At 39.9% G+C, this 27,117-nt stretch overlaps 1 protein-coding gene across 6 annotated transcripts; it reads left to right on the forward strand.

Annotated features, from left to right (window-relative positions):
• Window positions 1–910: 910 nt before the first annotated feature.
• On the forward strand, window positions 911–27,117 carry LGSN (lengsin, lens protein with glutamine synthetase domain). Of its 6 annotated transcripts, none has more exons than XM_052781826.1 (6): window positions 911–1,476; window positions 4,248–4,327; window positions 10,229–10,291; window positions 11,426–12,422; window positions 20,928–21,106; window positions 23,335–27,117. In XM_052781826.1, the coding sequence occupies exons 2-6, from the start codon at window positions 4,298–4,300 to the stop codon at window positions 24,532–24,534; spliced, it is 2,469 nt and encodes an 822-aa protein (XP_052637786.1). In that variant the 5' UTR covers window positions 911–1,476; window positions 4,248–4,297; the 3' UTR covers window positions 24,535–27,117. The 6 variants fall into 6 exon arrangements, 5 of the variants coding, with proteins under 5 accessions (XP_052637786.1, XP_052637789.1, XP_052637787.1 ...); XR_008234388.1 differs by lacking the exon at window positions 911–1,476 and having other exon boundaries at window positions 3,108–4,327; window positions 23,335–25,584; window positions 25,734–27,117; XM_052781829.1 differs by lacking the exon at window positions 4,248–4,327 and having other exon boundaries at window positions 912–1,476; window positions 11,482–12,422.

Consider the following 27,117-nt stretch of genomic DNA (forward strand, 5'->3'; position numbering starts at 1 on the left):
CTGGTATATCCGTACAGTACTGTGTAGTGTGGAAGTTAGTTGGCACTAGCCAGTTGGCGCCAATTTGGAAATGTTCGCGTGTTATAAGAATACTGTAAGTCTTTAAAAGACCTTTTATTTTTAAGGCTTGTGAAATTAGAGGAAACAATTTTTGATTTGTACTGTTTTCTCTGTCAAACTTCAGTTACCTACTTTAGCTGTCTTTAAGGAGAAGGCGACTGTTGATAGAAAAATGTGATAAAATTATTCTGAGAAATTTTCCAGCACCATGAGCAATTACAGGATGCAGTCCTCCCTTCCTCCAATGTGAGAAGCACTGGGCACTATCCAAGACCTATCCCAGATACAAAATCTGTACCCTCTAAAGTTTCTTTTGAACAATTTAGGAATTTCAGGGAACCCACTGAAATTAACAGCTGAAGGTAACCTACCCTAGCAGGGAGAAGAGATGTTTCCTGGTGGGTGCCCTGAGGCCTGATTCTTTGCTAATTAAAACAAAATTAATTCAGAGTATATAGAAATTTCTCCTTCTGGAAAACCAACCTGAATGGGAGGAGAGTACAAGTAGTGATAATTTTAACCTCTTTTTTTGAAAATAGATGAAAAAACCCCTGACACTGGAATCAGAAGTAGTTCTAAGCTACGATGATGGTGAAGTTGTATGTATGGAGGTTGCTGGCAGCTCGCCAGCAGAGAGCTCCCCTGAACTGGCAGTGATTTGCCACAGTAGTTGTCATCAGAGAAGCTGTATCTCTTTATTAGCTGCTGAAGAGCTGCTAATGGGATAATCAGCAGTTTGCACTTTCTCATTACCAGTTATTCATCATAGTCAGTGCATACGAAGTATCTGTAGTTAAAGTATTAAGTGATCACTTTTGTGATGTTTGGTTTGTATTATATTTCTGAAGTGTCTAGGGTTTTAGATTAGTATTTGATAAACTGTGGTTAAACCCCAGCATATTTAAATTAAGTAATTGTGCAAACCCATGATATCAGTTCTACATTCTAAAAGAAAGGGATCATTTTGTGTAAATCTTTGCTTCTCCTCCAGAAAACACCTTTATGGACTGTTCTCCTGAGGCTCCCTTTCCAGTGATGCTACAAAGAACATATAGCTACCCAAATATTAGACTACATGATGCACACCCTTGAGGAACTGGGTTTACTAATAATGATGTTAAATACGATTTTGTAGCCAGTATAAGCTGGAAAAAAACATTTTTAGCACAGAGTTGTGCTAATGTTAAGATATTGAAACCATCTGAAGGCTTCTTAGCAAGGAAGATGAACTAAATTTTGCTACACCAGCCTGCAGGGATTAAAGACTAGAAAAGGTGCTTCTGTAATCAAATGGAAAAGGAGGAGGGGAGGGCAGTTGGGACAAGCAGCTGAAAGAAGAAGAGCCTGAGAGGCAGGTCTGCTCCAGCCCATCCGTCTGCCAGGAACCAAGGTCAGTGGTGCGGATGTTTCTCGCAGGTGCGTCCCTTACTCCATACTCTTTGACCGTTTCTTTGGTGGCCAACACCAAAATCTCCTGCCTACCTTAATTTTCTAGGCATATTAACTTTGCATCTTGATGCTGGAAGCTGTTACTTTGTTTAACAATGGCCATTCACTCTGGGCACAGATAAGTGTAGTTATAACTAGACTTCTGTACAATCATAAACTTTTCTGTACTGTACAATGCACTTACCTTTAACAGAAATGCATCTTACGCAGAATTCAATAATAAATGTAAAATAAATATGGACCTGTTCATTTATCTTCCCTTCTCTGTATTGGATACTAACAGAATACTTCTCCCTCTTGGGATGCCTTCCTCTCTGGAGCTTTTTTGGGGGAAAGACTGTAGAGAGGTTTGTTTTTATGAAGCCGTACTCCTACCTCCATGTGAAAGCAGATTTTTTGCAAAAGCTTACTGACAGAAAATGTCTTTCTGAATCCAGTTTCTTTACAAAAACCTGGATATTCCTCATGCAGACACAGTAGATTTGGCCTGATTTATCTTATTTGCCAGAGGTGGGAAGATGATGAGTATTACTGAACAAACTGTGCTCTTTGCAGTAGCTGGTGTATTGTGGCAGATGTGAAATGGGCTTCCACCAGTTTCTGGATCAGATTCTCAGCTTCTCTGATCAGCACAGTTATACTGACACCAGCAGCCTCTCGCAGGCACATGTTGGCCGGGAACCCTCTCCCTCTCCCAGTTCACTCTGTCCAGAAAACAAAACGAAACAAAACAACGCTGTTTTTAGGAGGATCTCATAGGCACTTGAGATGGAAATAGCTGATCCTCCCAGTGCTAATGAAAAGATTGTTCATTACTAGCGGTGTTTGCCAGGCTAGTCCTTCAAAAATGATACTCTTTAAGGCACGAGTTGTTCTTTCTTGTCTTTTATGTAGAACAGAGTACTAAGTATGGTAGAGATATTTTCTACTAACAAAAATGTAATGAAGTTCGTTAAAAAAATGTAAAAATGAGTCAGAATAGTTTAGCCTGGGTAGCACCTGTGCTAGTCATCAGGTTTGATCTGCCACTTAAATCAGGGCCAACTTTGAAGTTGTATCAGGTTACTCTATGGGCCCTGTACAGTCAAGTTCTGAATATCTCCAAGGCTGGAGATCCCACAGCCTCTCTGGGCAACCTGTGCCAGTGTTTGACCACCCTTGTTGTGAGGAATATTTTTCTTGCTCTGAAGAGTAAGATTTTTTAACCTGAAGCACTTTTTTTTTTTTTTTTTTTCCCAAACTATGAGCTGAAGTTATTCAGGCTTGCATTCAAAATAGGAAAAAAAAATGGAGAGCCAGAAGACCTGTTTCTGTCTGGCCTCTGCTTCTCAGATTATTTGGTCTGAGTAGTTCTGCTCAGAAGTGTTCTCCTCTTGGCACAGCTCATCACAATATAGACCAACAAGCAACTCTGCCATGGCAAGCTATAGATCTGTGACACCGGTACGTTGCCTAAAAGAGGGATCTATACAATTGTGCTAACTGTTGTGTGATGACAGTCTGAAGGCAACTTTTTTTGAAAATGTATTCTGCAAGCAAAATGCTGACTTCCATCCTATCAGTCTTGCAGGAGCCCAGCCTTATAGAGTGTGCTGGCTGCTGATTTTTTTAATGTCTGCTTGACAAAATGTCAAGTCTTGTAAGTAAGCCTATTTCTTGAATACTAGTAAACTTCCAGTTGTTGTCTGCTCTGCTCTGTGACAAGCGGGCCCATTCAGAACGGGGGCAGTTACTGAAGTTGTGCAGATGGAGTCACAAAGTTAGGAGCTGTGGCCTTTCAGTGCCTCCAAGACAAGGAAGGATTTTCAGAATCACAGAGTGTGTCTTGGGCACCTGTATTTACGAATTTCACTGGAGATGCCTAAGATTTTTGTGAACTATAGCTCCTAACCCATAGTTATTATTGTGATGTGGCAATTTTAACAAACTAATTTTTTTATTATTTTTTGAAAGTATAAAAAAATGCTGAACCTGCATTTTCACAGGGTTAAATGCCAATCCTAACATCATGCTTACTTGTGTTTATTAAGTGATCTGGTGTCGGGAAGGGTTGCTGTAAGCACACTTGGTATGGTCATCCTGTAATGTCATGTCCGCTAAAGGAACCTGAATGAATGAAATATCAGTTAATCACAGTCCTTTGAATTCATATTAAACCCGATAAATAAAAAAGCATAAGAAAGACAAGCTTAACTATCTAATCTTTGAAATATTTTTAGAGATCTAATGCAAAAAAAGACCCCTCTCCCCAATGCTAATACAACCAGATCTACCAATATTAATTAACAACATCCAAGCACCTAGAATAACAGGCTAGTACCGCATGTTGTTCTTGCAGTGTGCTGTGTCTTTCAAATCCCTGTCCATGTGCCTCAATAACATACTGTTGTTATAATGCCCAATATAGGTTTTACCTCTAAGGAGCCTAACAATAGCTTCTATTCCAGAACAGAAATGGCTTGTTACAGGACAAAAGCCTTTTGTGAGGAAGTTGAGCAAAACAGTTTTATACTCAGTTGTCTTTGTTTCCAGGCAGGCAGGCAGCTAATAATGTGCATTTGTCAGTTTACTACTTTAACGCTGTTCCAGAAAGCAGTGCCCTTGGCCACGACATGTTGGGGCTGCTCTTTATGGTTCATCACCTGCGTGGCCTTCTGGGAAAAGAACTTTACAGCAATTCTGTTTTAACTAACCTTTATTGTATCTATGCCTATAAATACGGGATGACTTTCTACTAGATTTTTACTAGGCCATTTCTAATGGTGCCCTGAACTAGAATGAATTGGACATGAACAAAAAGGAAGATCTGACTCAGCAGGTAAGAGACTGATTGTGAATGACTTTTGAGCAGATACACTGATATAAAATAATTTTTGCATTCACTTCAAGATTTCAAGTGAGTGAAAACTTCATTGTGGATTGTGTGCAAGGCTCTTCATGCATGTATGTTGAGCATGGTCTAACTCTGAAGCAAATGCAGGTCAAAGAAAGGCTTCTTGTTTAAGCTGAAAAAACCCATTTGCTTTAGGAAGCAAATCTAACGCCTTTTAACTTCCTATGTCTTTCACTTATAACTCTATCAAAAGTAGATAGAAATAGAGGTCTAAAATCTGATCCCATTAATATTTGTGGGAAAAAAGATTAGCTTCATTAATGTAAATGAAAGCACTACAATTTGTGGACCAGAGTCTGACCTGAATGAGAAAGTGACACTCTCGAGTCAAGCTGCCAACCTCAATGGAGCTGCTGTTTCTATATAAGTGCATTTTAAAACAGTTTCTGGTCTTGACATTGTAATATATACTTCCAATAAAGTAAAAAAAAAAAAAGAAAAGTACCTGTTATTTTGAGTAGTGTCCAGAAGATTTCATTGTGAAAACATGAAATTAAAATGTTTCATTAAAAATATAGAGAAATATGTAAAGTGATGTGGCTTGGAAATGATGGTGCAGGCAGACTTCCTGAGGCTACTACACATTTTTATCAAGGTGAACAAATGGATACTTTATATGCCAGAGATGCACCTACTCTGAGTCACTGACTGTCTCCTAGACCATCTTTGTGTATGAAATGAGTCATAGAAATTAGACATAAAAGTCTTGTAGATCATTAAGTCCATTCCCTCGTAAATGTCTTCCTGAGGATTAGTCAAATGTTAAATGGATCCTGCTTTTAGATCTCATTTACATTGCTGCAAATTGGAGATGACACCACCAGTCTACTCTTGTGGTCCCCAAACACTCTGAAGACAGGATCAGCTGCTTCATTTTGAGACTCCATCTTACTTCAGGGATTTTTTTTTACATGATGCAGGTGGCATAGTCCAAGGGAAAGTATTTGCGAATAACCTTGCCACAAGGACAACTCTGCTGCTTTGAGGCAGCAAGAGAATCAATGACCTTGAGGAGCTCACCTAATAATTGCATATATAGTATGAAGGATTTGGATGAGAGTAGCAGATAAAGGCAAATGTCAGATGTGAAAATAAGTGACACAATATTGTGAGCTAAACTCATTCCGTTCATTTTCACATGAAGGACGCTAATGATCTTGAGTATATTTAAAAGTTTCAAAGAAGAAAGGAGACTTTGCTTCTGCTCCTAACATTACCACACATCTTCCTGTGACCTATGGCAAGTTTGTGCTTCAGCTTCTCTAACTGCAAAATAATGACATGTACCTAATAGTTATGCCACTTTCAGGTCCTTCACTAGGAGGTTTTTGTAGCAGTAAATCACTCTCAAAGAGCCACTTCATCAAACAAGGTCACCGAGGGAGAAATTCGTCACAGCAATATCTTGACGATGTGCTGTGGTTTTCATGTGTCTAGCTTACAAGCCACCAGTGTCTGTTTATCATAGCACACATGGTTTTAGCACTGGGTGCAAGAGCCAAAACCCCTGTCTGTGCCTGGAGCTGCTCCCTGGAAATGTCTCCGTTGTCCTCCGTACAACTCCATGGCCAGATTCCCTCCCGGTACAAATCTGTGTAGCTCCGGTGACTCCAGTGAAGCTGCATTAATTCCCAGCAGTAGACAATTTGTTCCTGCGTCCTCTCCTCCTTCGCTGCCTGGCTACTGGGGGAGCAGCTGGGCAATGCTTCCCATCCGTCGCGGAAGGGACAGGGAAGGCACTTGGACACAGGCGTACTTGCTTTATGGGTACTGTCGTGTAAGGTCTCAAGCAGCATCTCCTGTTGACTTCTAGTTTTTGAAAGTCGTTACTACACAAAAAGATTAATTAAACTTGACCGTACCAACCCGGGGGAGCTGTAAAGGGTAACCTGGTAACAGCCAGAGTGGGCCAGAAAAAGTTCCTCAGCTTTGATGGTTTCATAGCAATTGAAATACTTTGAAAAACTGCGTTACTTTTGAAATAAAGCTGGAAAAAAGTTCAGACAATGTGAATAATGTCACATGTCAACTTCACTTGAACAACATTTTTAGATTTTTTTTAGATTGGGAACGTTTTGTCTCAGTTTTTCAACATTGCTTTATGTGATAGAAAAAAAAAGTCAAACCTAAGTGAAGCAGTTTAACTTTTCATAAATAAAAAATTCAGCCAACCAAATCTTACATATTTTTGACTTTTCTCTTTTAGCTTCCCATGTTTTTCTAATTCTTAGTTATACCAGATTTTGACATTTTGATTTTCTTCGCAAAATTAATCTTTCATTCTTGAAAAATCTTTAGCAACAACTCAGGAAGATCATCACAATTTGACCTCTTAACAATCAGTTAAAATAATGGCTAAAATTGGTTAATGATCTGAAACCAAAGAGAAAAGGAGAACATGACTGAGAACCCAGTGCATTTTGCTGAGTGTTTGCATCACTTTTTTTGGTAGCCAACAGCAGGAACACTGGGTTATCTTGTTGAATAGATACACAAAAGCTGCGGCTGGAGTTGCACCTTGCCTCTTTCACCTTTTCTGTGATAGAAATCCTTCTGCAGCTATTCATCTGCAGTTACTCAGAGCATCTTTTAAACTAACTCCCTTTCTCCCCATGTCTTTTCATCAATATGTTTTTGAGAGGTTTATAAACCCCAATACCATTTGCAGTCTTGCCTGAGGTCATGACGCAAACAGAGAGTAGGAGAAAAACAGGAGGTCCCCTTCGCAGCCTCTGAATTTGCCTCATAAAACATTACAGATATATTTTCAGCCACCTATAAAATCCTTTTAAGGCAAAAGTTCAAGAATTGCCTTGGATTTTCACCTGTGTTTCACACACCAGAAATTGCAGCACTTATTCCTCCCAAAGGCAACGCTTTACATTTCCAAATGCTCTCAGCTTGTGGGTTGGCAGGTTTACAGATGAACTGCCTTTTGGCAGTGCTGTATTTCATGATATAGTTAATGTTCCACTTCAGAGCTTGTACGAAGCCTAAAAGTGAATGCAAACTGATTAAGAAAAACTGCTTTAGATGTATGTTTTCTGTGTTACCACAAGATATAAAATGTCTATCAGCTGTAGAAGCCTGATGGCACGCCAGAAGTGGCATGTAACTGGGTTAAGTAGAGCAAGCAATTTAATCTGCACAGTGCTGAAATATTTGCTTGCTGATACTGTCCTCTATTCTCTCCTCTTCCTACCTGCACGCTGCCCAAAAACGCTGCTGTAATGCATAAGCGTGGCCCTTACGCTCTGTTGATAGTCACAGACGTCCAGACTCTTGCGCACCCGAAGTGACGCAGTAGGTCCCTAGTGAAGACAAGGAGGGCTGTTGTTTGTGTGAGTTGAGATTGTCCATAATGGAAATGAAGTCTGATCCACTACTACTCTTCCTACCTGTTGTAGGACTTGCGCTGGTCCACCTCTACTGAAACCTTACCCCGGTGCAGAGGGGATCGGTGTACCAGCGCGAGTCGCAGCACTGGGGCAAGAAGTCCTGATGGAGATGAGAACCTGGGGGACTACCAATACCTGTCAATGACAATTAACATCAGATACGTCTTTAGAAAGAAAAAAAAATCTAAATCGTAGATTTGTTGCGTAGTGTGGCCCACACTGTTTATATTTTGGACCTACTCCTTCTGGCAGGAATATTTGAATCGCCACCAGAGTGTTCACTTGCTAAGAAAGAGAAGCAAATTTCAAAACTTTCAAGACCTCTGACTTAGGGTACCAGTAAATATTTGAAAGCACGCAAACAAAAATTGAATGATGCTGAAACAAATGCTGTCTAAAATAACTTTCAAGTACCTTTGGTATCTCCTGCTACTGTTGCTACACAGCCACAAAATTGTAGGAACATTCAGCAATGAAATAAAAAATAATCAGAACTTTTGCCATATTAATGCCATGACTGTTTTGCTTTCCTTGCAGCACAGCAGGACACATGATTCCATGAAATTGTCATGATCTGTATCTGGGTCACTTGCACTGTAACTCTTTCAAGTGGCTATTTTACTTAATCATCCCTGTCTTCTGTAGAAAAAAACTTGCTAGAAATAAAAAGTTAAACAGATAATTTTTAAGTCCTATTTCCTGGGTGCTCTCCCCTCTGTGCCCAGGTACTAGGCCTTTTCTGATGGTAGACGCCACAGAAACTACTAGACAAGTAAGGCTGTGTCATAAGTCATGCATATGACTGGCTTTAATATGAAGGGATGCTGTATTTGTACCTTGCAACAAATCTAGACCTGTTTAATTCACTGCCAAAAATGTTGTGAATGATTTCTAAATAAAAGTCCATAAATGTCTGAGTTTATTTAGAAATGAAGAGGCATTCTGCACAAAGTCAGTGTGCCTTGTGCTGAAGACCTTCAGTAATGCATGGGTTGTTCTCTGTAGAAATGTAAGAGTTTTGTTTATTTGAAGGTAAAAATGATCACTGGTTTTAAGAGCAATGGGTGCAGCATCTCTTTCAGGTCTATGATCAAAAGGAAATACCATAGTCTCAATTTCTTCATGGAAAATAAACCCTTTGCAGACTACTATAAACACATTAGTTACTAGAGTTCTATTACAAATAAATGCTTCCATTAACAAATTTGCAACTGATTGGTCCTTATCCTGCTCATGTCTATTCAGAAGAAATTTGTTTTGGTAAGAATTATAATGTGGGGATGGTACCTTGTGTTCATGAAACCATTTAGAATGGCTAATGATGTGAACAGGCAGTTTTCTGATGTTTTGTTTTTGATACATGAACTACTGTTTGTCTGACTTCAGCATACAGGTGTTATAAAAAAGGATGTGCTCACCTCTCCTTGAGTCATTTTACTGAACATTTTTCAGAGACCTACAATAGGGACAACAGGCGAAAACTTAGTCTAACATTAAAATTTTCAATGGTTATCTTTGAGCACAGAGAGTGGGAATACATTCTAAAGCAGAAATGCAGATGGTGTTATGATTGTGTTACTGGCTTCGGGTTAGTCAAAGGAAATAAAAAAACTCTGAAAACTTCATAAAGTGGAAATCAGGATATTTTAACGATGGCAACCTCTGCCACAAAAGATATTTAAGTAAATGTTTTTCATAAATACAATCTTTTTCTGACTATAGCTTTCATAGCTGGAACTCATCTCTTTTATCTCAAAAATAATTTTATACATCTAGAAATTTAATTTGATGCCTTTCTTATTTCAGAATTATTTGGGGGTTTCCATTTGGCACACACTGGTTCCTCCACCCCTACTGTTTGTCTCCCAGTTTCGTTCACCTTCTTGTATTACTAATGAAGGTGTTAAGAGTCTCCATTATAATTCTCCATTATAAGCTGCTTTTGTGTGCTTCGTTATTCAGGAAAGTTCCTTCATTACATTTATATTCCATAATGATGCAGAGCTGTAGGAATTAGGCCTATTCTACATGGGTGAATGTGTAGAGGTATCAGCAATACACCCAGAATTATTTTATGGGGTATTATAGGGTGTATTATGGGAATAAACCATAGCCTTTAGGTGAAGAAATGGGTTCACTAAACACTGAGTGCTAAAACTGGGGTAGGCAAGGATTTCTGTCGTGAACAAGCCAGTCATAAGCCGCCTTTGACGAGATAATGATGGAAAATAGCATAATGAGAAAACAGGGAAAATAGGGAGGAATAATACAGGAAAAGGGAGTTGTTAATGACCTTAATGGAAGCCACGTAACTGATTCCTTCCACACGGGCATCAGACGCTGCTGCCTTTTCTTCTACGTGCTTTTGTCTGCCAACAGGAGTCTCTTTTGCCTTATCCAGACTGGCATTCACTTTGCTTTTGTGCAGATCCCTACTTCTTCTGGAAAGTCAGAAATTGGAGAGAGTGCAGATTATTCCTCTGTGGAAAAGGTAAAGAACGGTCTCATTCAGAGGATAACTCTTAATTTCCTAGTGCTTTTACAGGTGTAACTTCCAGCCCAAGCCAAGCAAACCAAGGGCTGTTGGTTAAGCTACTGGGTCTTAAATACCTTCTTGAGTAGGTATTCATAAGCAATAAACCAGTTTGTGATCAGCTATGGAGTGATTTATATTTTGGTTAAACTGTATTACGGAGTCTTTTTTAAGACATTGTGAGATGGAGAATTCAATCCCTACCTTCATAGTTTGTAAAATAATTAATCACCCGCAATATTAAAATCTCTGCTGTTTTTTAATTTGAATGTATTTGGGTTTGATTTCCTGTCCTTTTCCCTGTCACCATCAGATTAATCACACCTGTGGTAGGATCAGGATACTTAGGAGGGATGATGATCCAGACACTTCTTGATATTCTTTGGGGTAATGCAAGCAGATTAATTTTTGTAGCTCCTTTTTGCACCTTCTCCACATGTTTGCATCCATTTTAAAATCTACTCCCAGCACTACGATATAAATCATATCGATGCCATATATAAAGGTAAACATCATCTTCTGGTTCTTTCCTGTTTACACATCCAAATATGGGTTTGTCCTTTTGACAACTGCCCTGGAAATTCAGTTATTTGGCCAAATTAGATCCTGAGATTCATTTAAAAGCTGTTCATTTTCAGGTTTCACTCCCCATACTTATAAGTATTGCCAGTGTTCAGTGTTTCAGGGCAATAAATTTCCTTTATAAATACAAATGCTTTTAATATGAGCAAGAATATACTTAAATGTAATTATTAAAATACATATTATTCACATTTAAAGGGCACATGTTTGACAAACTACATCACACGCTGTATGATGTCTTGTATTTTAATTTACTAAGTCTGGCTAAAAACTCTATTATGAAGGCTTTTTCACCAATTTTGTTCTAAAACATACGAAAAAGAACTCTGTGAGAATTTTTTTAAATCAAAATAGCAGAATTTGAGGGTCAGTAAGTGTCCACAGAGACCTCCATCAGCAAGAAGCAATGGAAGTGCTACAAGGTAAATGCAGCTGGTGGTAGTACTCCATTGCCATGTCCTGTTTCATTCATGCATGTTATTTGGTTGTATATTTTATTGCTGGTTACAGAACACATCTGAAAGTGACAATGATGAAGTTGATGGCAACAATATATGTGGTTTCAGAAAGAAAAAGGGAGGCAAAAGTCCTACAAAGTACGTTCCTCCTTTAGATAATGAGAAGATGGAGCTGTCCCGCACCTCAAAGCCCCGAGATCCCTGTCCGCCTCGAGGAACCGCTGGTTGCTCCGAACCACCATCAGACCCATCTCTTCAACACCCGGCCAGCTTTCCTCCAGTACAAAAGGACCGAGGGGGTTGTGACAGTTCCCGTACCGGCAGCGACGTGAAAGAAGACGTGTCTGGAGAAACACGACAAATCCAGGAAAACGCTGACACCGGGAAAAGAGTCATAGGAAAAATGCAGAAGGAAATAGATGCACCGGCTAAACCGGAGCAGCCCACGGGCACGCAACCCGCCAGGGCCGCGGGGAGAGCTGGGTGCGCCGAGGCGGCGAGCCGGGCAGAGGGCGGTGAGAAGGCAGAGAGTAAGCCAGAAGAACGGGGTGGGATGGCAAAAAAAGATGTCAAGTTTCACGTGACGAAGACGGGCTCGCTGGGCGGTACTGTAACGACACAAGGAAGCGGTACCGCAGAGTCCTGCGCCGGGGCGCCTGAGATTTCTAAGCGAAGACTGCAAGAGCTGAAGAATCTGCTGAGTGAAGGTCCTCCGCCCGCTCACGGGCCCAGTTACGGTGGGAAGGCAGGCGGCAGTTTTCCTCAGAAAAGTTCGAAGCCCTGGGAGAAAGCAGCTGACAAGCAGGGCCGACCCTTTGAGACTTTTGGTCCCCATTTTGGAGAGGAGAATCGCAGGTACCACGGCTTCCACCGGGAGGGAGCGGGGCAGCAGAGCAAACCTCTCCTGGTCCTCAGCTCTGCCGGCTCCGACCAGCAGCAACCGGGGGGGAGTGACGTGGATCAGCTTATCCTGGGACTACCGGCACCTTCCATGCACGCGGAAAGCACGGCTCCCGAGGTTCAGTTTGACGCCTCTGCAGGCCACGCCGGTAAGGATATTTAAACATCACCTGCTCTCCTGTTAAAGAAAGTGCTCCCGTTGTTTTGTGGGGTTTTGCTGAGCTGCAAACTTTAGTCAGAGCTAGCGCATGAGAGAATTGACACCTGTGGTTTCTGTGTGATCAGAAGTTGTGCTCTACACCTATGCAGCTTTTTTTTTTTTTTTTTTTAACTAAGGCATTTATAAAGCCCAGCTGCCTGCCAAAACCTGCCACGCGCAAGTGGTCATGTCTTCTTCACTAAAACTGAAATATTTCCTCATTTAAACTGAGCGCAGGCAACATTTCCCAAAGGTCTGCTAGACACTGCAAAGCTCTGATGGCATCTGGGCTTCTTAAAATTTCCTTTTTGTTAACATTTCCAGCAGCGGAAATTGCTCCCATGTGGGGATGATGTTTTCAATTATCTGTCCTGTGAGAGGACTGGAATGCAAAAACATCTCATATAAACGATAGGGGAAGAAAAGCAAATGAGGCAGAGAACTTCCACTTATCTTCATGCTGTTCAATAAGTCCATTTCGGAAGTGTTTATAGAGCCAATTAATTGCTACTAATAGGCTGTGATTTCTTTGAAACTGTAAAAGTTATACTTCTGGGCTAGCTGGATCAGCAAACTGAAAGCTACTATTAGCTATGATAATGTAATGGGCTTGAGCAGTTCGTTGGCTCGTGTCTATTCCAGGAAGCACACAAACGACAATTTGCCAGTTGAACAGATATCATATTAATAAATTTCCAGGAGCATCAGGCTCAGATCATATTATCAACTTTTCAGGATAGATATCTCGCCCTCTGAATTATCTCACTGGCACCAGAAATCCGAATCTCTTCTCTTCATTGATAAAAGGCTTTGTCCACCATTAACTATGTAATAAAATGTAATAGTAGCAATTACATTTTTACAACAATATGAAGTTACCCTGCTTTTTTTAAAGTCTCCATTCAGATGGGTAGAAGAATTGCTATACATACTCTGAAAACAGACAATTTGAATATATCAAATGTTGTTAGCTACAGCAGGATTTCTCAATAGACATACTGCGTTACCCAGTTTGAACAAGTCTGGACAAGATAGCCATGAACATTATCAGTGCTAACTCAGGGCACTGCATGAGAAATATAAAGCATTGAAAAGATATTTCACATGCAAACCACTCTTTATTCCCGTAAAGAGTTTAGAGGATTATTTCTCAGGCTACACTTGATGCTGTTCCCTTTCCAGATTACATTGTTTTTCACATTGCTGAAAGGCTAGTGAAATGCATTGTCAAATTTAGATTAGTACTGTTTTCTCATTGTCTGCAAAACCAGTAAATAACTTTTAAAATGTGGGAATAATTATTTGTCGTAACACCATTTACAAGGTACAGGGAACTGATGAGATATTAATTGTAGATTCCACCAGGAGATTTCAACCCAATTGTAGCCACTTGAAGTGAAGTGGCTAATCCAAGTTCATTACCTAGTCAGTAGAGAACGACAGGCATTTTGTCTTCAAAGAGGTAGTCGGGGTTGATGAGCAATTGACCTCTGGAAGTGGGCATCTCTTCCCACTCAATGGGGAAGAAGTCCCATGGTGATTAGTTTAGATTATTTGCCTAACTCTGAAATGCCTAAAGCTGCCTGGGCTTAATCCTACTCTGCACCATCGGCGATGGCAGTGACTGTCCGAGAACTACAGATGAGAACCGACTAGGAAGGGAGGTGGGGGAAAATGGTTTTGTCTCATCAGAAACGTATCCAAACCCAGAAGTTTTGGAATCTTATGAGGTTTGGATTCCATTTGGCTTTGACCAAACAAATTGTAGGGCTCAGTATGAGTTTCCACTAGTAAATGGAATGCACAGAAATAGTTTCTCCTTAATTAGAAATGTATGTGTTTGTTTGAAATTTAATTTGCGTTGAATACATTCAGTAACTTAAGAGAAGAAAGTTTTACATAAATTCTGCACTCTTTAATGAGCCTTTGCATAAACAGTATTTCATTGCTGCCAGTGATAATTTATTAACATTGATAAGAGAAAAATCCTAAATATTTTATTTTTATGACTAAAATATTACCTTAAATATTTTAGTTACCAAAGTGCCTGAAGTCTTGGATCTAAACATGTCTTGACACTGAGTAGATCTGAAATACCACCTCCTGTATTTTGCAAGTTTTCAAATATTTGAACTTGCTCAAATCAGAAATCTCAATCCAAAGTGTTTGGAAAAATTACAAGAGGTTGTATTTCAGATCTACTCAGTGTCGAGATAAAGCCAAACCAGGAATATACCTTACTGTTCTAAAAGTACACAGTTAAGGGACAATCTCTAGAGGTCAGCAGTAGAAAAGCTAAGACATGTAGCTGAGCTTTAGTGAGTCAGCGTAATGCAGAGGACTGAAATACAATCATGCTAGTTATGTGGTTAACACCTCTCTAAAATAATAAATCCAATATTTGTTCCAAAATTCTGATTGGAAATTGTGGAAATATTACTGCATATGAATTTTGTCCATTGCTTGTCAGCTCTTTTGTAAAAGAAGTGCTTGGACATGGGAAAAAAAATAATAGAAAAGAAAAAGAGATGCAAGATATTTGGTTCAGTATGAAAAATATTACTTGGACAGTGTCCGTGAAACCGGAGCTGAAGCTAAAGCCCTTTTAATCTACTTTGTCACCATGGAAAGATAGAAACTAACACATGTAGCTAATTAGGCAAATATACTGACTGCACTAACACGAATTTAGGCATTTTATTTGCATAAGTATCTATAGATGATAATGGTGTGCACTTCTGCAAATTGGTACGTAGTCATTAATAATCAGGTGCTTCTGAAGCTGTTCAGCGCCTGCATTCTTGGGAGACCAAGAGGGAGGCTTCCAAACAGCAAAAATTCACATGAAATTTCATGCATTTAGCGTTATATACCACTTCATAGCATGTACACGCATACACATGTGAGTGCGCGCATGTACTAGAGGTATGGTGTACATATAGCATACAACGCAAGGGTATACTGACCTCTCTGACGTCAGATCTTAGCACACGCTGCTCTGCATACTACTAAATTAGACTACTTATACTACGGTAGCCAGAAAGGAGGCCAAAGAAAACAACTTTATTCGAGCAACGTGACGTTCCCAAGGGTCACGATACACCACGCTGTTGGGGTTCTCCTTGTCACGGGGGGGCAGGGGCTGCAGGCGGCTTCAGCAGGGACCCGCTCTGCCTACGTCTCTCTTCTCGACCTGAGGAGCCAGCAGCACCTCCAGGTAGCTGTAGGTGGGCAACAGGCTGGCAGTCACCTCCGGCTTCAAATTCCCTTTGTCCGTCTTGGTCTGTAGCTGGGATAAAAAAGTTTGTTCAAAACTGCTTGTGTGCAGGTTGCAGAGCGGGGCCCCCGGAACCCTGAGCGGCTCCAGGAGCAGGTCCTCTCCACAGGGCTCACCTTCCTGAGCATCCAGCACGTGAGGCCATGGAAATATGACCAGCACAGGGTCAAAACTGTTGGAGGGAGAAGGACACTTCTGAAGAAAGAAAAAAATGTCTTAGCTATATTTATATATATACCTGCAGGCATCAGTAGCTACCGAGGGACTGTTGAAATTTCAAGTGTGCAGAAGAAGAAGGTTTGAACGTCCCAAGAATCACACTAAATGTTGTGCAGGTGCTGACCCCAAACACTAAGTTCCTTTGCTAAGTTGTTGTTTTCAAGAAAAGCCTACCAAGTAGATACTAACAGGCTATGTTTCATACTTAAGAGTGGATTTCATCAGCCCTACAAGCGGTTCCCTTTTCTATTGCAATGAATAACCTCATGTTGTCACTCTTAACTTGTTTAAAGCTCTTAGTTTTAGTAACAAGACAGTCACAAATTATGATACCTGGTATTTAGGGGCAGAATTCTGAAAAGAAGTCTGCAACAAAACAGATAGCTCGTTTTTTTGCTCCACTGAAATTAAACCCACACTTTTAACATTTAAAATTTGAACTCCCCGTGCGGTTTCACTGTCTTCCACGCTCACCTGGAAGAGGCACGTCTGTCCCCACGGATTCTGCTCGTGTGTCAGTGGGGAGCAAAGGGAAACGGAGGCTCTTTGGGAGCTGTAAGCGGACAACCGGGAGGTAGAAGCGGACGCAGGAGAGGTACCGCAGTCCCCGCTCCAGGCACCTCGTATGCACTGCTTCTGCAGTCGTTCCTGCAGAACAACCACGTCTGGCTTTGGGGATTACTTAGGACGGTGTTCGCCGCTCGCTGCTCCTCTCAGGCGTGCCCAGACCCCTCTCACGGGGCAGGAGGAGGGTGGGCAGCAGCTGGGCGGCCGCAGCGGGGATGTGTCAGGAGGGAGCACATCTGGCACAGCTGGAGAGGCAGTGGGAGGAAGAGGCTGGGGGAGGACTGGTGGAAACACGTCTCCCCCTCCAGTGCACGGTTTGTATCTGGAGTCTCCCTGCTGGTGTCTGCTGTTATCGCCTTACGTTACATTGGTGGTCATGTTTCTCAGTGAAGAGTTTCCAATATTACTACATTTGTCAGGTCAGCCCGTTCCCGTCATTGTCAAGTCCCCTGGCAACATGTAGCACGTTCTTTTCTTTTCATCGGTTTGACACAGTCACCTCTTATACAGCTGAGAAATTGTTTGCTTTAGATGCGGTGTGATTTAATAAGGGACCATGGGAAAGGATTTCTTTGAACAAGCAGGTAATGACAGATAGGTCTGGCACGTGTGCGCTTTCTTCTAACGTGGCACTTTTCTGTTGCTGAGAAGATAAAGCTGATGTTAACTGTTTGCCCTAGCCCCGTGTCAGCTGCCCTCAGCAATCTGAACGATTTCAATATTAATAACCTAAGAATGGCACCACTCTTCCGCTAGAAATAATAATAATATAAATTGTATAATCTGTAGATTTTTGGGGTAATATTTTTAGTTTTGTTTTATTAATCTTTTTTAAATGTAGAAACAGAATTTGTTTATATTTGTAGATTTTTTTTTTACTAATTACAAAAGAAACATGAGTAATACTAATTGTTTCTCAGTGGTTACTTAAATGAGAAATACAGATAGCACCATACAAAAGCAAACATTAAGAGCTTTTCTGTGTACTACTGATTTGATATAGATATCTAAGGATCTGTATGTACCATTCTGCTTGAAGAAACATGGCCAGTCTGGATTTATATTTGATTTTTAAAATGAAAATCTGAACCAATATCTGAGCATCTTGTGAAATTTACATACAGGTTTCCATAAGTAGGTTTTCTAAAATGAAAATAAAGATGCCATTATTTCTAGAGGCCCAGAGAGCTAGGGAAACAGTTATACTCATGAACACAATCCTTCTTCCTAGGAGTGTAAGACACTCAGACTGTGAATCTAAATCAGCTAGACCTGTCTAATACTTACTTATTAGCCTCCTTATCTCCAGTAACTAATGCTCTGGATAATGACTGTATGATCTGGGAAAAGACAGAGTACTCAGTTCTCTACTATAAAACTTTCCAAAAAACTTTCCCTTTCCAAACTTTACTCGTTGGCTTCATGGATGTAGTTTGCCAGTGATTTATTTAGTGGCTACCAAGAAAATGTATTTTGGGACCTGTCCTGGAGAAAAGTAAGTACTGTCAGTAGTTATTCACTAAATATTATTTAAGAAACAAATCCCCTTTCATATCTCCAAAATCAGAGATATTAAGTCATGATGATATTTTTTTTATCTATCATACAATTTTCAGAAACTTATTATTTCAATGGGAAAGATAATCTGCGAATGATATAAAAGACAAACTGCCTCTAAAAAGTATGTGAAAGCTGCAGGAGTGTTTCTATTGATTCTAACAGGTTTTTGGATAAGGCTATTGTAAATGAAGAAGTACCTGTCTTTCGACTAGCGGGCTGCCTACACTGGTATATAGCCTAATTTTAGACTAATACCTGACCTATTATAAATTCTGGTCTCATCATTTAAAAAGATCTATCATTAATCATAACAAGTCCAACTGGAGAAGACAAATTCTTGCTTCTTCAGTTAATCATTTTTGGTTGCTTAATGTTCTTTAAAAACATTACTTTATAGGAACTTTCTGTTAATTTATGTTATTTCATATATTCTAATTACGTATTTATGCATTTATTCAAGTAAAGTTAGCTTGAAGACAACAGATAGATATAAAATTTGGAAAATCACCTACCATTGGTAGATGTTTAAATTAAGTATATTTGTAGCTTTACTGTTAAAATGAATTCGTACATCATTAATATGAATGCATATCTCATTTGTGTTTTTCTTAGATATTGATATTATACCATTTATATCTCTTAGGAATACTGATTTAAAGAATTACTTGGGTCAGAGTTAAAGTCGTTGTTTTTCATGAATTATATGTTTTTACCTGAAAAATGTTTATTCAGTAGATGCAAATTTAACAGGCAACATTTCAGGACATTGTAAGAAACACTTGCAAAATTTACATCAAAAGTTGACAATATTCTGATGTCGAGGGTTGCCAGTCAAACTTTACTTTGCATAAGATGAAGACATAAAAATCTCCATGTGACAGGTGGTAGATGGGAAATGTCTACCATCTTTGCACAGGATATTAAAGACGTGCAGAATAAGGGACTGAGTACTGCTTTTACAAAGGCAAAAACCTCAGGCTTCTGGCCCTGAAGTTGAAGAAAATGCTACTTGCTGAAATCTGTAGGAAGACTTTCAGAATCTTTTTTAATTCTATTAATCTAATAAATAGCCACGGTTAATCAACTTCTAATTGATGGTCAGGTTCATAAGGAGGTCACATCTGCTAAATGTCGGTAAACATTCATGTTGTAAAACAACGTTACGGGATGACTGAAGTGGAATTCAAATAACTATTACTTGGATGACATACGCAAGACAAGGCCAGTTTACATATCCTCCCTGGTTGCTATTGTGTTTTGGCAGCATCTGTAACAGGACTTCCTTCTTTAATGTACATCTGTTAAAGGACATAGTGCCCTAGTGTTTATAGAAGACAGTGGAAAAAAGCTATTTCCATAAGCAGCTTACAGCTGAAGCAGACCAAAGGGAAAGATGTCACGAGGAGAAGTGGATGTGACAAAACTCTTTTTTTCCTGCTTCTGCCTTTTCAGTTTTTACCCTGTGTTCCTATAGACTCTTCTATTTGCTTAAAATTTTGTCCTGTGCTTTCACCTGTCGTTCCTCGGGGAGCACTGTTAGTACTTAACCTCTTCTTACTTTACTGACCTAGAGTATCCTTGTCACCTCCTGGCCATCTGAAGCTGGAGGAAGCTCCAGTAATATTCCAAGGCTCTGAGAAGTCTGTGACTGTGGGTGACCCTGCTGCCTTCTCAGGGAATAATCAGACCGCCTTGTGCTGGGCTACCTGCCGAGCCTCCTCGCAGCCTCGCAGCTCGCAGTCCTGCTTGCCCCAAAGGAGAGGTCAAGAAGAGGTGTTTGTGCCTGCTGGCTGCTGCTGAAGGAGATCTGCTCTGGCTCGGGTAGTTTGGTACTGGAAAGATTGGGAGTGCTCCCACCAACCTCCGCAGTGCCTCAGCATGAAGCTTTTGACTTCTGCTTGAAGGGTGGTGTTGGTGATCTTCCACTGCGGAACTGAGAGCTCTGCAAAAATCCATGTGATCATATCCTCAGGAAGAATGGAGAACTTTCCTCTGAGAAATGTAGAAAAACCCATTTTTTCTCATTTTTTTTCATATCTTAATATCAGATTTTACCCTTGGTCTAGTTAGTTTATTGTACTAAATGGAAATTAATACCTTGTGTAGTTTAACTTGAACAATAACAATACTCAAAAGAAAAGTGGGCGGCGAGATCAAGAGGTTTGTGTAAGGAAGTTACTATGCCCAGCTCTCTGCTCCATTACAGAAGTTACGCTCAGATATTACTGCTTTCGTGTCAAGAAGTTTATACGGTCCTACAGCTGCTGTAGTACAGTTAAGAAGACAATACCATAACAGCAAATGCATAAATGTATAAACTTCTCTTAAAAGTCCGCTGCCTGTGGTGGAGGAGGCTGCAGTCCTCCTCGGGAGGTCTTGAGAAAGGTTTAGCAGAAGACAAGTACCCTTTTTATCACGTCTCTGTATCCATGCACTTTTCAAAGGCACTGAAGAAACGCAGCAACTGAATTCTATCAGCTTTCGGTGGGAAATAGGTATCCAGCTGCTATTTGTACTGCTAAGAACACCCAACAAACCAGCTGAGGTATCCCTCAGAAATTCCTGGCTTTACCCCATGATTCCCCTGTGTTCTGTTATAAACTTGAAAAAAAGTTTAAGTTATAGACCATTCCAAAACATACGGGATTTTATACAGGTCCTCGGGGAAAAGAAAGTGTGTTTATTTAAAAAAATGGTTTGTGAGCCATCTTTTCCTTATTTTTGTTTTTACGCTCCATGTCACAGTTTCCCACTGTTGCACTTTTTAGGAGAACAGCCTGTATTCCAGCACTCATTATTTTGTTTGACGCGAACATTCCTCTTCACTTATAGCGTCCAGCAGAGAGCCTGATGTAAACGGCCTCGGAAGTTCGACTCTCCTTCACCTGTTCTCTCATATTGAATTTATTAAGCAGCAGATGGCCAGGGACAACGTACAGTTTGTCAGATTTGAATCAATAGACCTCCATGGTGTGTCAAGATCAAAGAATGTTCCTTCTCGTTTTTTTCACGTAAGTTTTTTGGTTTCTAGCTGTACCTTCATGTGTTTTCATGGCCCTGTCCTTAATTTATTTGTTTGTTTCTTTTTCATGGTGCAGGCAGAAACTCAAACTTAGAACAAATTACCTGTTCCCTCCACTTGTTAATGTTCCCAAAGGATCTGGACTTTTTTCATCCCTGCAATCATCTATTCCTCTGTTCCCCCAAACAGCAATCTAATTAAATAAGGCTAGTAATTTCAGTACTTTGAAGTTCTAATAATCTCTTCCCTCAGAATTATCTTTTCAGGTTCAACGCATTATAAAGATTTTGTTTTATTGAACATCTGTAAATTGCAAAAAGAATGAGTAAACACTGAAAGAAAGAAAGAAAATGACTGAATGAAAATCACTTTAGCTATGAGAAATTTTAGTCATCAATCGCATAAGAAAATACCATTAGGTTGCATGATGACTTAATAGCAATATTTGCCATGTTAATGATTGAGGAAATAAGAACCAAATTAGGAAGCAAACCTCACCATGCGTATCCGTGAGCAATCAGCCCTCTCAATATATTGCTTCTGTGATGCTTCGTGTGCATAACTACATTATACTTCACTCACATATCCCTATGAATATTTTAAGCTTTACTGATCAAAAAAAAAAAGGTAAGAACATGAAAAGATGTAGAGCACTTTTGTTTCAAGTTCCTTCTGAAGCCATGTTTTCATTATTTCCCTGTTAGATATTGCTAAACTGCAACTGTGTCATCTAGATACAACTTGCTCTCTCTGATGTCATTTGGATTTTATCAAAATAAACTTTCTCTCAGTCATTTTAATTCTTGTGAGGGGTGGTGGGTTAATTGCAACTTCTCTTTCAGTTGCTATGTCAAATTGCAAATGTTTAGATCAGCTTGTTCAAAGACAGCTTTTGTGTTTACCTTACTCACCATCTGAACAAATTGGAGCTTTGCATGACAGTCTACATTTTTGGACACTAAAAAAATGTGCATGTGTGCACACACAGACACAGGCGCACGTATGTACACATACAGAGCAACTGAGAGTAATTTCCTTTTTTTGTTGTCTTTTCATTTTTTTCACTAGGGGGGTTGGAGGAGGGAGAGGTAGTACTGTAGGGTAGTCACCTTCAACACCTTTTCAGTGTCAAACGGACAGCTTAGACACCTTGGAGCAGTACTCACCATATGTGCAGTTTGGGTTACGGCTGTCACACAGGGAGAATTGCTACCACTGGACTGCCACCCACTTAAGAGAAGGCAGACTTTCTTTATTTAAAGAGAAGCCACTGTATGCAGTTTGAAGTATTTCAACAATTTTCATCTCGATAGGCAAAATTTTATTTTTTCAGCTCTGAGCTTGCCCCTTTCTAGGTTTGTTCTGTCTCCACTGCTCACTCAGATGCTAATCCTTTCCCTTAGAAGAATAAAGGTAAGAAGTAAACATGAGCCAAATTTCAGTGATAGAAATTGGCATAATTACAGTTTTCATCAGCTAAAGGTTTGAATGTAAGGTAAGTAGTAAAGGTGCTTGTTTGAAGGCAAATGATCCTTCCCTGGCGTCCTACCTACATTTCATTTGCGTAAGCTGAAGCTCTCTGTTCAAATGGAGAAGAAAGTGTAACTATGAGTTTATCCTGTTTGCTACCTAGAAGGGGAGTGCTGAAACATCAGAAAAAATTCTCACTTGGAAGTGCTTCCCTGCATTTCACCCCCAAATTATTAAGTCCAGAAAGCGAGAATTTTCAGTTAAACTTTGCATCTGAAAAAGAGTGAGGTACGGCATTTGAAGAGAAGTCACAGCCTGAATTTGTATTGCCATGAGTCTTGTGTTGTCACTTGGATCTATGTAAAATAAATGCTCAGAGGATAGAGTAACTATAGATAGAAGTTTGACTTGCAGAGTTTGCACCTAACTGGTGATGCCCATAATTGTATAAAGACCATGCAAGGTAAGTGTTGAACATTTTTTCAGTTCTTTATGGAAATTTAAAAAATGGTCATTGGGATACGTGATGCCAGGGTTTTCATACCAACCTTGTAGAAGGTTGTTCTGCTTCATAATGCCAGTAATTGGCTGTTGCCCTCCGCTTTAGTGATAACTGCCTTTTAGTGTTCTTTTAGGAAAAATACTATTGTTCTTACTGAGAATCTGAGTTTTCTATATTTAACATATCAAAAAATGCTGTTGACTTCTTTTCTCATTTGGAAATCTGTCATTCTGCTCTGTGTTTAGGAGAAAGCAATTCATGGCGTTGCCATGCCCAGAAGTTATCTTGAGCTGACGCTGAATCCTAAAGACAATGAATTAGATTACATCAATGCAACCAATTTTAATTGTGACATAATCCTGACCCCTGATTTATCAACGTTTCGAATACTACCCTGGACTGAGCAGACTGCAAGAGTGATATGTGATTCCTTCACCGTGCTGGGCAACCCGCTAATGACCTCACCGAGGCACATTGCCAAGAAACAGCTGAGCCAGCTTCAGGACAATGGCTTTTCTCTGCACTCTGCCTTCACTTATGAATTTTGTATTTATGGCATTACCGAGGTTGTAAATTCGAAGACAATATCCTTTCCTGCAGCCACGATACTAAATAACCACGACCAGACTTTCATTCAGGAGCTCATTGAAGGAATGTATTATGCTGGTGCCAACATTGAAAGCTTTTCTTCTTCCAGTGGGCCTGGGCAAATGGAGATCACTTTTCATCCAGCATTTGGCATAGATGCTGCTGACAGTGCCTTCACGTTTAGAACAGGCATTAAAGAGGTGGCTAAGAAGTACAACTACGTGGCTAGCTTTTTCTCAGAATCGGGATTCTACAATTCAGGGGCTCTGTCACATAGCCTGTGGGATTTGAATGGCCAGAAGAACTTGTTTTCTGCTGGTTATGGAGTTGAGGAGCTCTCAGATATCGGAAAAAATTGGTTATCGGGTCTCTTGGCACACACAGCAGCTATCAGCTGCTTGATGGCTCCTACCACCAGCTGCCGTAAGCCTTATTCTAAATACAGTAAAGAATCAAAAGAGACTGTAAATGCAAAATGGGCATATAATGATAACAGCTGTGCCTTTAATGTCAAATGTCATGGTGGCAAAGGCACTCACATAGAGAATAAATTAAGTTCTGCTACAGCAAACCCCTACCTCGTGCTTGCTGCTACTATTGCTGCGGGTCTGGATGGAGTAAAGAGAGGACTTCGGTATGATGATATGCTCCAAGAAGAAAATTACACGGCTGATCTGAAACATTCATCAGTCCCGCTGAAACTAGAAGATGCTCTTGTTGCACTCGAGAAGGATTCATGCATTAAGGAAGCATTAGGTGAAACTTTTATCCGATACTTTGTTGCTATGAAACATTATGAGTTAGAAACTGAAGAAATGGATAGCGAAAGGAATAAATGCCTGGGCTATTTTATTTAGAAGGAGCACTCTTCTGTAGTGATGCTGCGTAAATGCATACAGTGAATGGCTAAGAATCTTGAAATTAGTAAATATATTTTAAAATGTTTTTAATGCTTTGGGATTTTTCCCCCCCTCCTTTGTATAGTACACGGTGATTGCATTTTATTGTCTGTGTACATTCAGGAGAGTGCAGAGATGATATTCATACAATAACATTAACTGGCTTTTAAAAAACAGTATTTTTTTTCAATTTAAGCAAACAGATCTGCTGGTGCAAAGAAGAAAAGAGGTGAAATGGAGAAGAGAACTGTACAACTGTAATAGGACTGCATAATGTGCAGAAAAGTAGGAATAATGGGGATGGTGCAGGAGGGCGGGTAGGAGAACTGTGGAAGGAGGGGAATTTCTTGTTTGGCACGGTTATGGGATTTCTCCCAGCCTATTCAGTAGCTGAAGGGTTGCTAAACCAGAAGAATGAGTTTGATTTAAAACTTAGGCTAGAATGGTGAACATTGTAGAGAGAGGGGCAAAGGACTGAGGCTGTAGAACCTGAGAGTCAGGGGTCAGTATCTTAATGGGCATAAATAAAAAGACAGGAGGGATTATAAAATAATCTATACATCAGGAATTCTGCTGAATGAAGTTTGCAAGAATTATAGTGGAGAAAAATACCAAAAGAAATCAAATGGTGGCCTGAAGAGGGAATGATCCATAGAAAGCCAGGAGTGTCAGGCTACTGTGCAATAAAAAAAGAGCTGGTATTATGTCTCTTTTGATAGTTAATGGGTTAATTCAGAGTTGAATGGCAAATGAGGAAAAAAAGGGCAAAGAAGCCAGAGAATTAAGAGCTTAAACTGGACTTTATTGGGAAACGTGATGTTATCAAGGATGAGGAAGATGACTGTGAAGAGAGGAACAGAAAGAGTGGGTTAAAAGCAGAAGGAATGAGTGAAGATGTGAATTCAGAGACTGGCCAATAGTGGTTAAAACAGAGGAAGAGAAGACCCATCCTAAAATTAGAAATGGCAGCTGGTGTAAAGAAAAATAAAGTTTTTGGAATGGCAGGAGGTGGGTTTTAGATTTGCTCTCTGTTTTTGTTGCTGTTGCCACTGTCATCCTTTATTATTAACGACAACCCTCATTTCATGCTCCACCTCCACATTAACAGTGATTTCTGATGTTCTTTATCTTGTCACAATATTTTGATCTATGTGTAGGAATTTGTGAGTGAAAGTGTTTGGTCATCAATGGAGTGAAAACAAGATTCAGTCAAAGCCTCTGCCAACTTGCAGAACTAGAAGGTGTGAACAGAAATGTGCCTACTGATGGATCTTCCACTCTACCCCTACAGAGTATTGTACTTGAAATGTAGCACCTGGTACGCTAAAACTTTTTGTGGGATTCCAAAGAAGAACTCACTTTATACTCGGGTAGCAAGAGGAAATAAATAATCTAAGGAAACTTGCTAAATGCATTCCCTTGTCTCAGTCTGTGGTTGGTGGGTGGATTTGCTTCTCTCCCTTACTTTACTCACCTGACACATTTTTTTGGGTGCCCCAGATCATGGGACTATTTTTCTTTGCTCCAGGCTGATTTACATTGGGCAGGTCTAGACTTGCCTTTAAGCAGAACTTCCCATTCTGAAAAAAATGCTTCTCTTTTGCTGCCCTAGCACTTCTTCTGGGGCTCTGGGAATCTGTCTGTCTTCTGACCTGTCTTCTCTTTCTGGTTATTTCCCACTCTCATCCTCACAAGCTCTTGGCAGAAGACACCCATAAAAGTCCTTGCTCAGACAACTTACTTACCATAGTCATTATTTAGTCCCAGCAGTCACACAGGTTAATAGCTGTTCCTTGGTTCTTCATCTGGCAAGGATGTACTAAAGCACAGCACTGCATGTATGATGTGTGTTAATGTGACAGGATTTTTGTATGGTAGTAAATACACTGGCTAAGCCAAGCTGTACCAGAAATGGCTATGGAACATGTATTAAGCTTCTGCAGGCAGAATGATCTTAATTTTAAAGTTTATCTAGAAGTTGATCTTGAAATAGAAACACATTCCCACACCGGAGTTTCCAAAATCCAATTTCAGATCTGTATCTCCTTTTCACAAATTATTCTTTGAAAATAAAGCATATTAAACAAAACATAAGTGAACTCAGCCTTCTCAGTGAAATACATTATAAAAGTGAGTTACATTGCTCTTTCAGTTCTTTTGGGGCTTGGAAAGCTACTCTGGCATAACACTGACCACATTTCCAAGTGGAAATCTCAGAAGATATGGAGGTTCACTTTCTGCATTGTACTTCTTCTGGATCTGCTTATAAAGATGGCAAAATGAATGAAAGAATGAGATAAAACCGTGTATTTTTCTCTTCATTTTATATACATATTTGCAGGATGTCATGCTGCTTGCTATGCCAATTTTCAAACAATTTTTTGCGTGGCTTTATAAGACACTTTGTGGTTTGTCTTGGATTCATAATTATCTGTCACTGTATACAGTCACTTTTAAAGAGATAATATATAATGAATTTCCATAACTGGATTTGATGAACATGAAGCTCATTATATATACTATATGTATTATCCATATTGT

This window comes from Harpia harpyja, chromosome 3 (assembly GCF_026419915.1).
Source record: "Harpia harpyja isolate bHarHar1 chromosome 3, bHarHar1 primary haplotype, whole genome shotgun sequence".
In the NCBI taxonomy this organism is placed as follows: domain Eukaryota; kingdom Metazoa; phylum Chordata; class Aves; order Accipitriformes; family Accipitridae; genus Harpia; species Harpia harpyja.

Coding starts and splice junctions, on each gene's coding strand:
- LGSN (XM_052781826.1), top strand. CDS start 4,298: ATGAACAAAAAGGAAGATCTGACTCAGCAG. Junction 10,292..11,425: donor ATTATTCCTCTGTGGAAAAG/GTAAAGAACGGT, acceptor TGCTGGTTACAG/AACACATCTGAAAGTGACAA. Junction 21,107..23,334: donor TTCCTTCTCGTTTTTTTCAC/GTAAGTTTTTTG, acceptor CTCTGTGTTTAG/GAGAAAGCAATTCATGGCGT.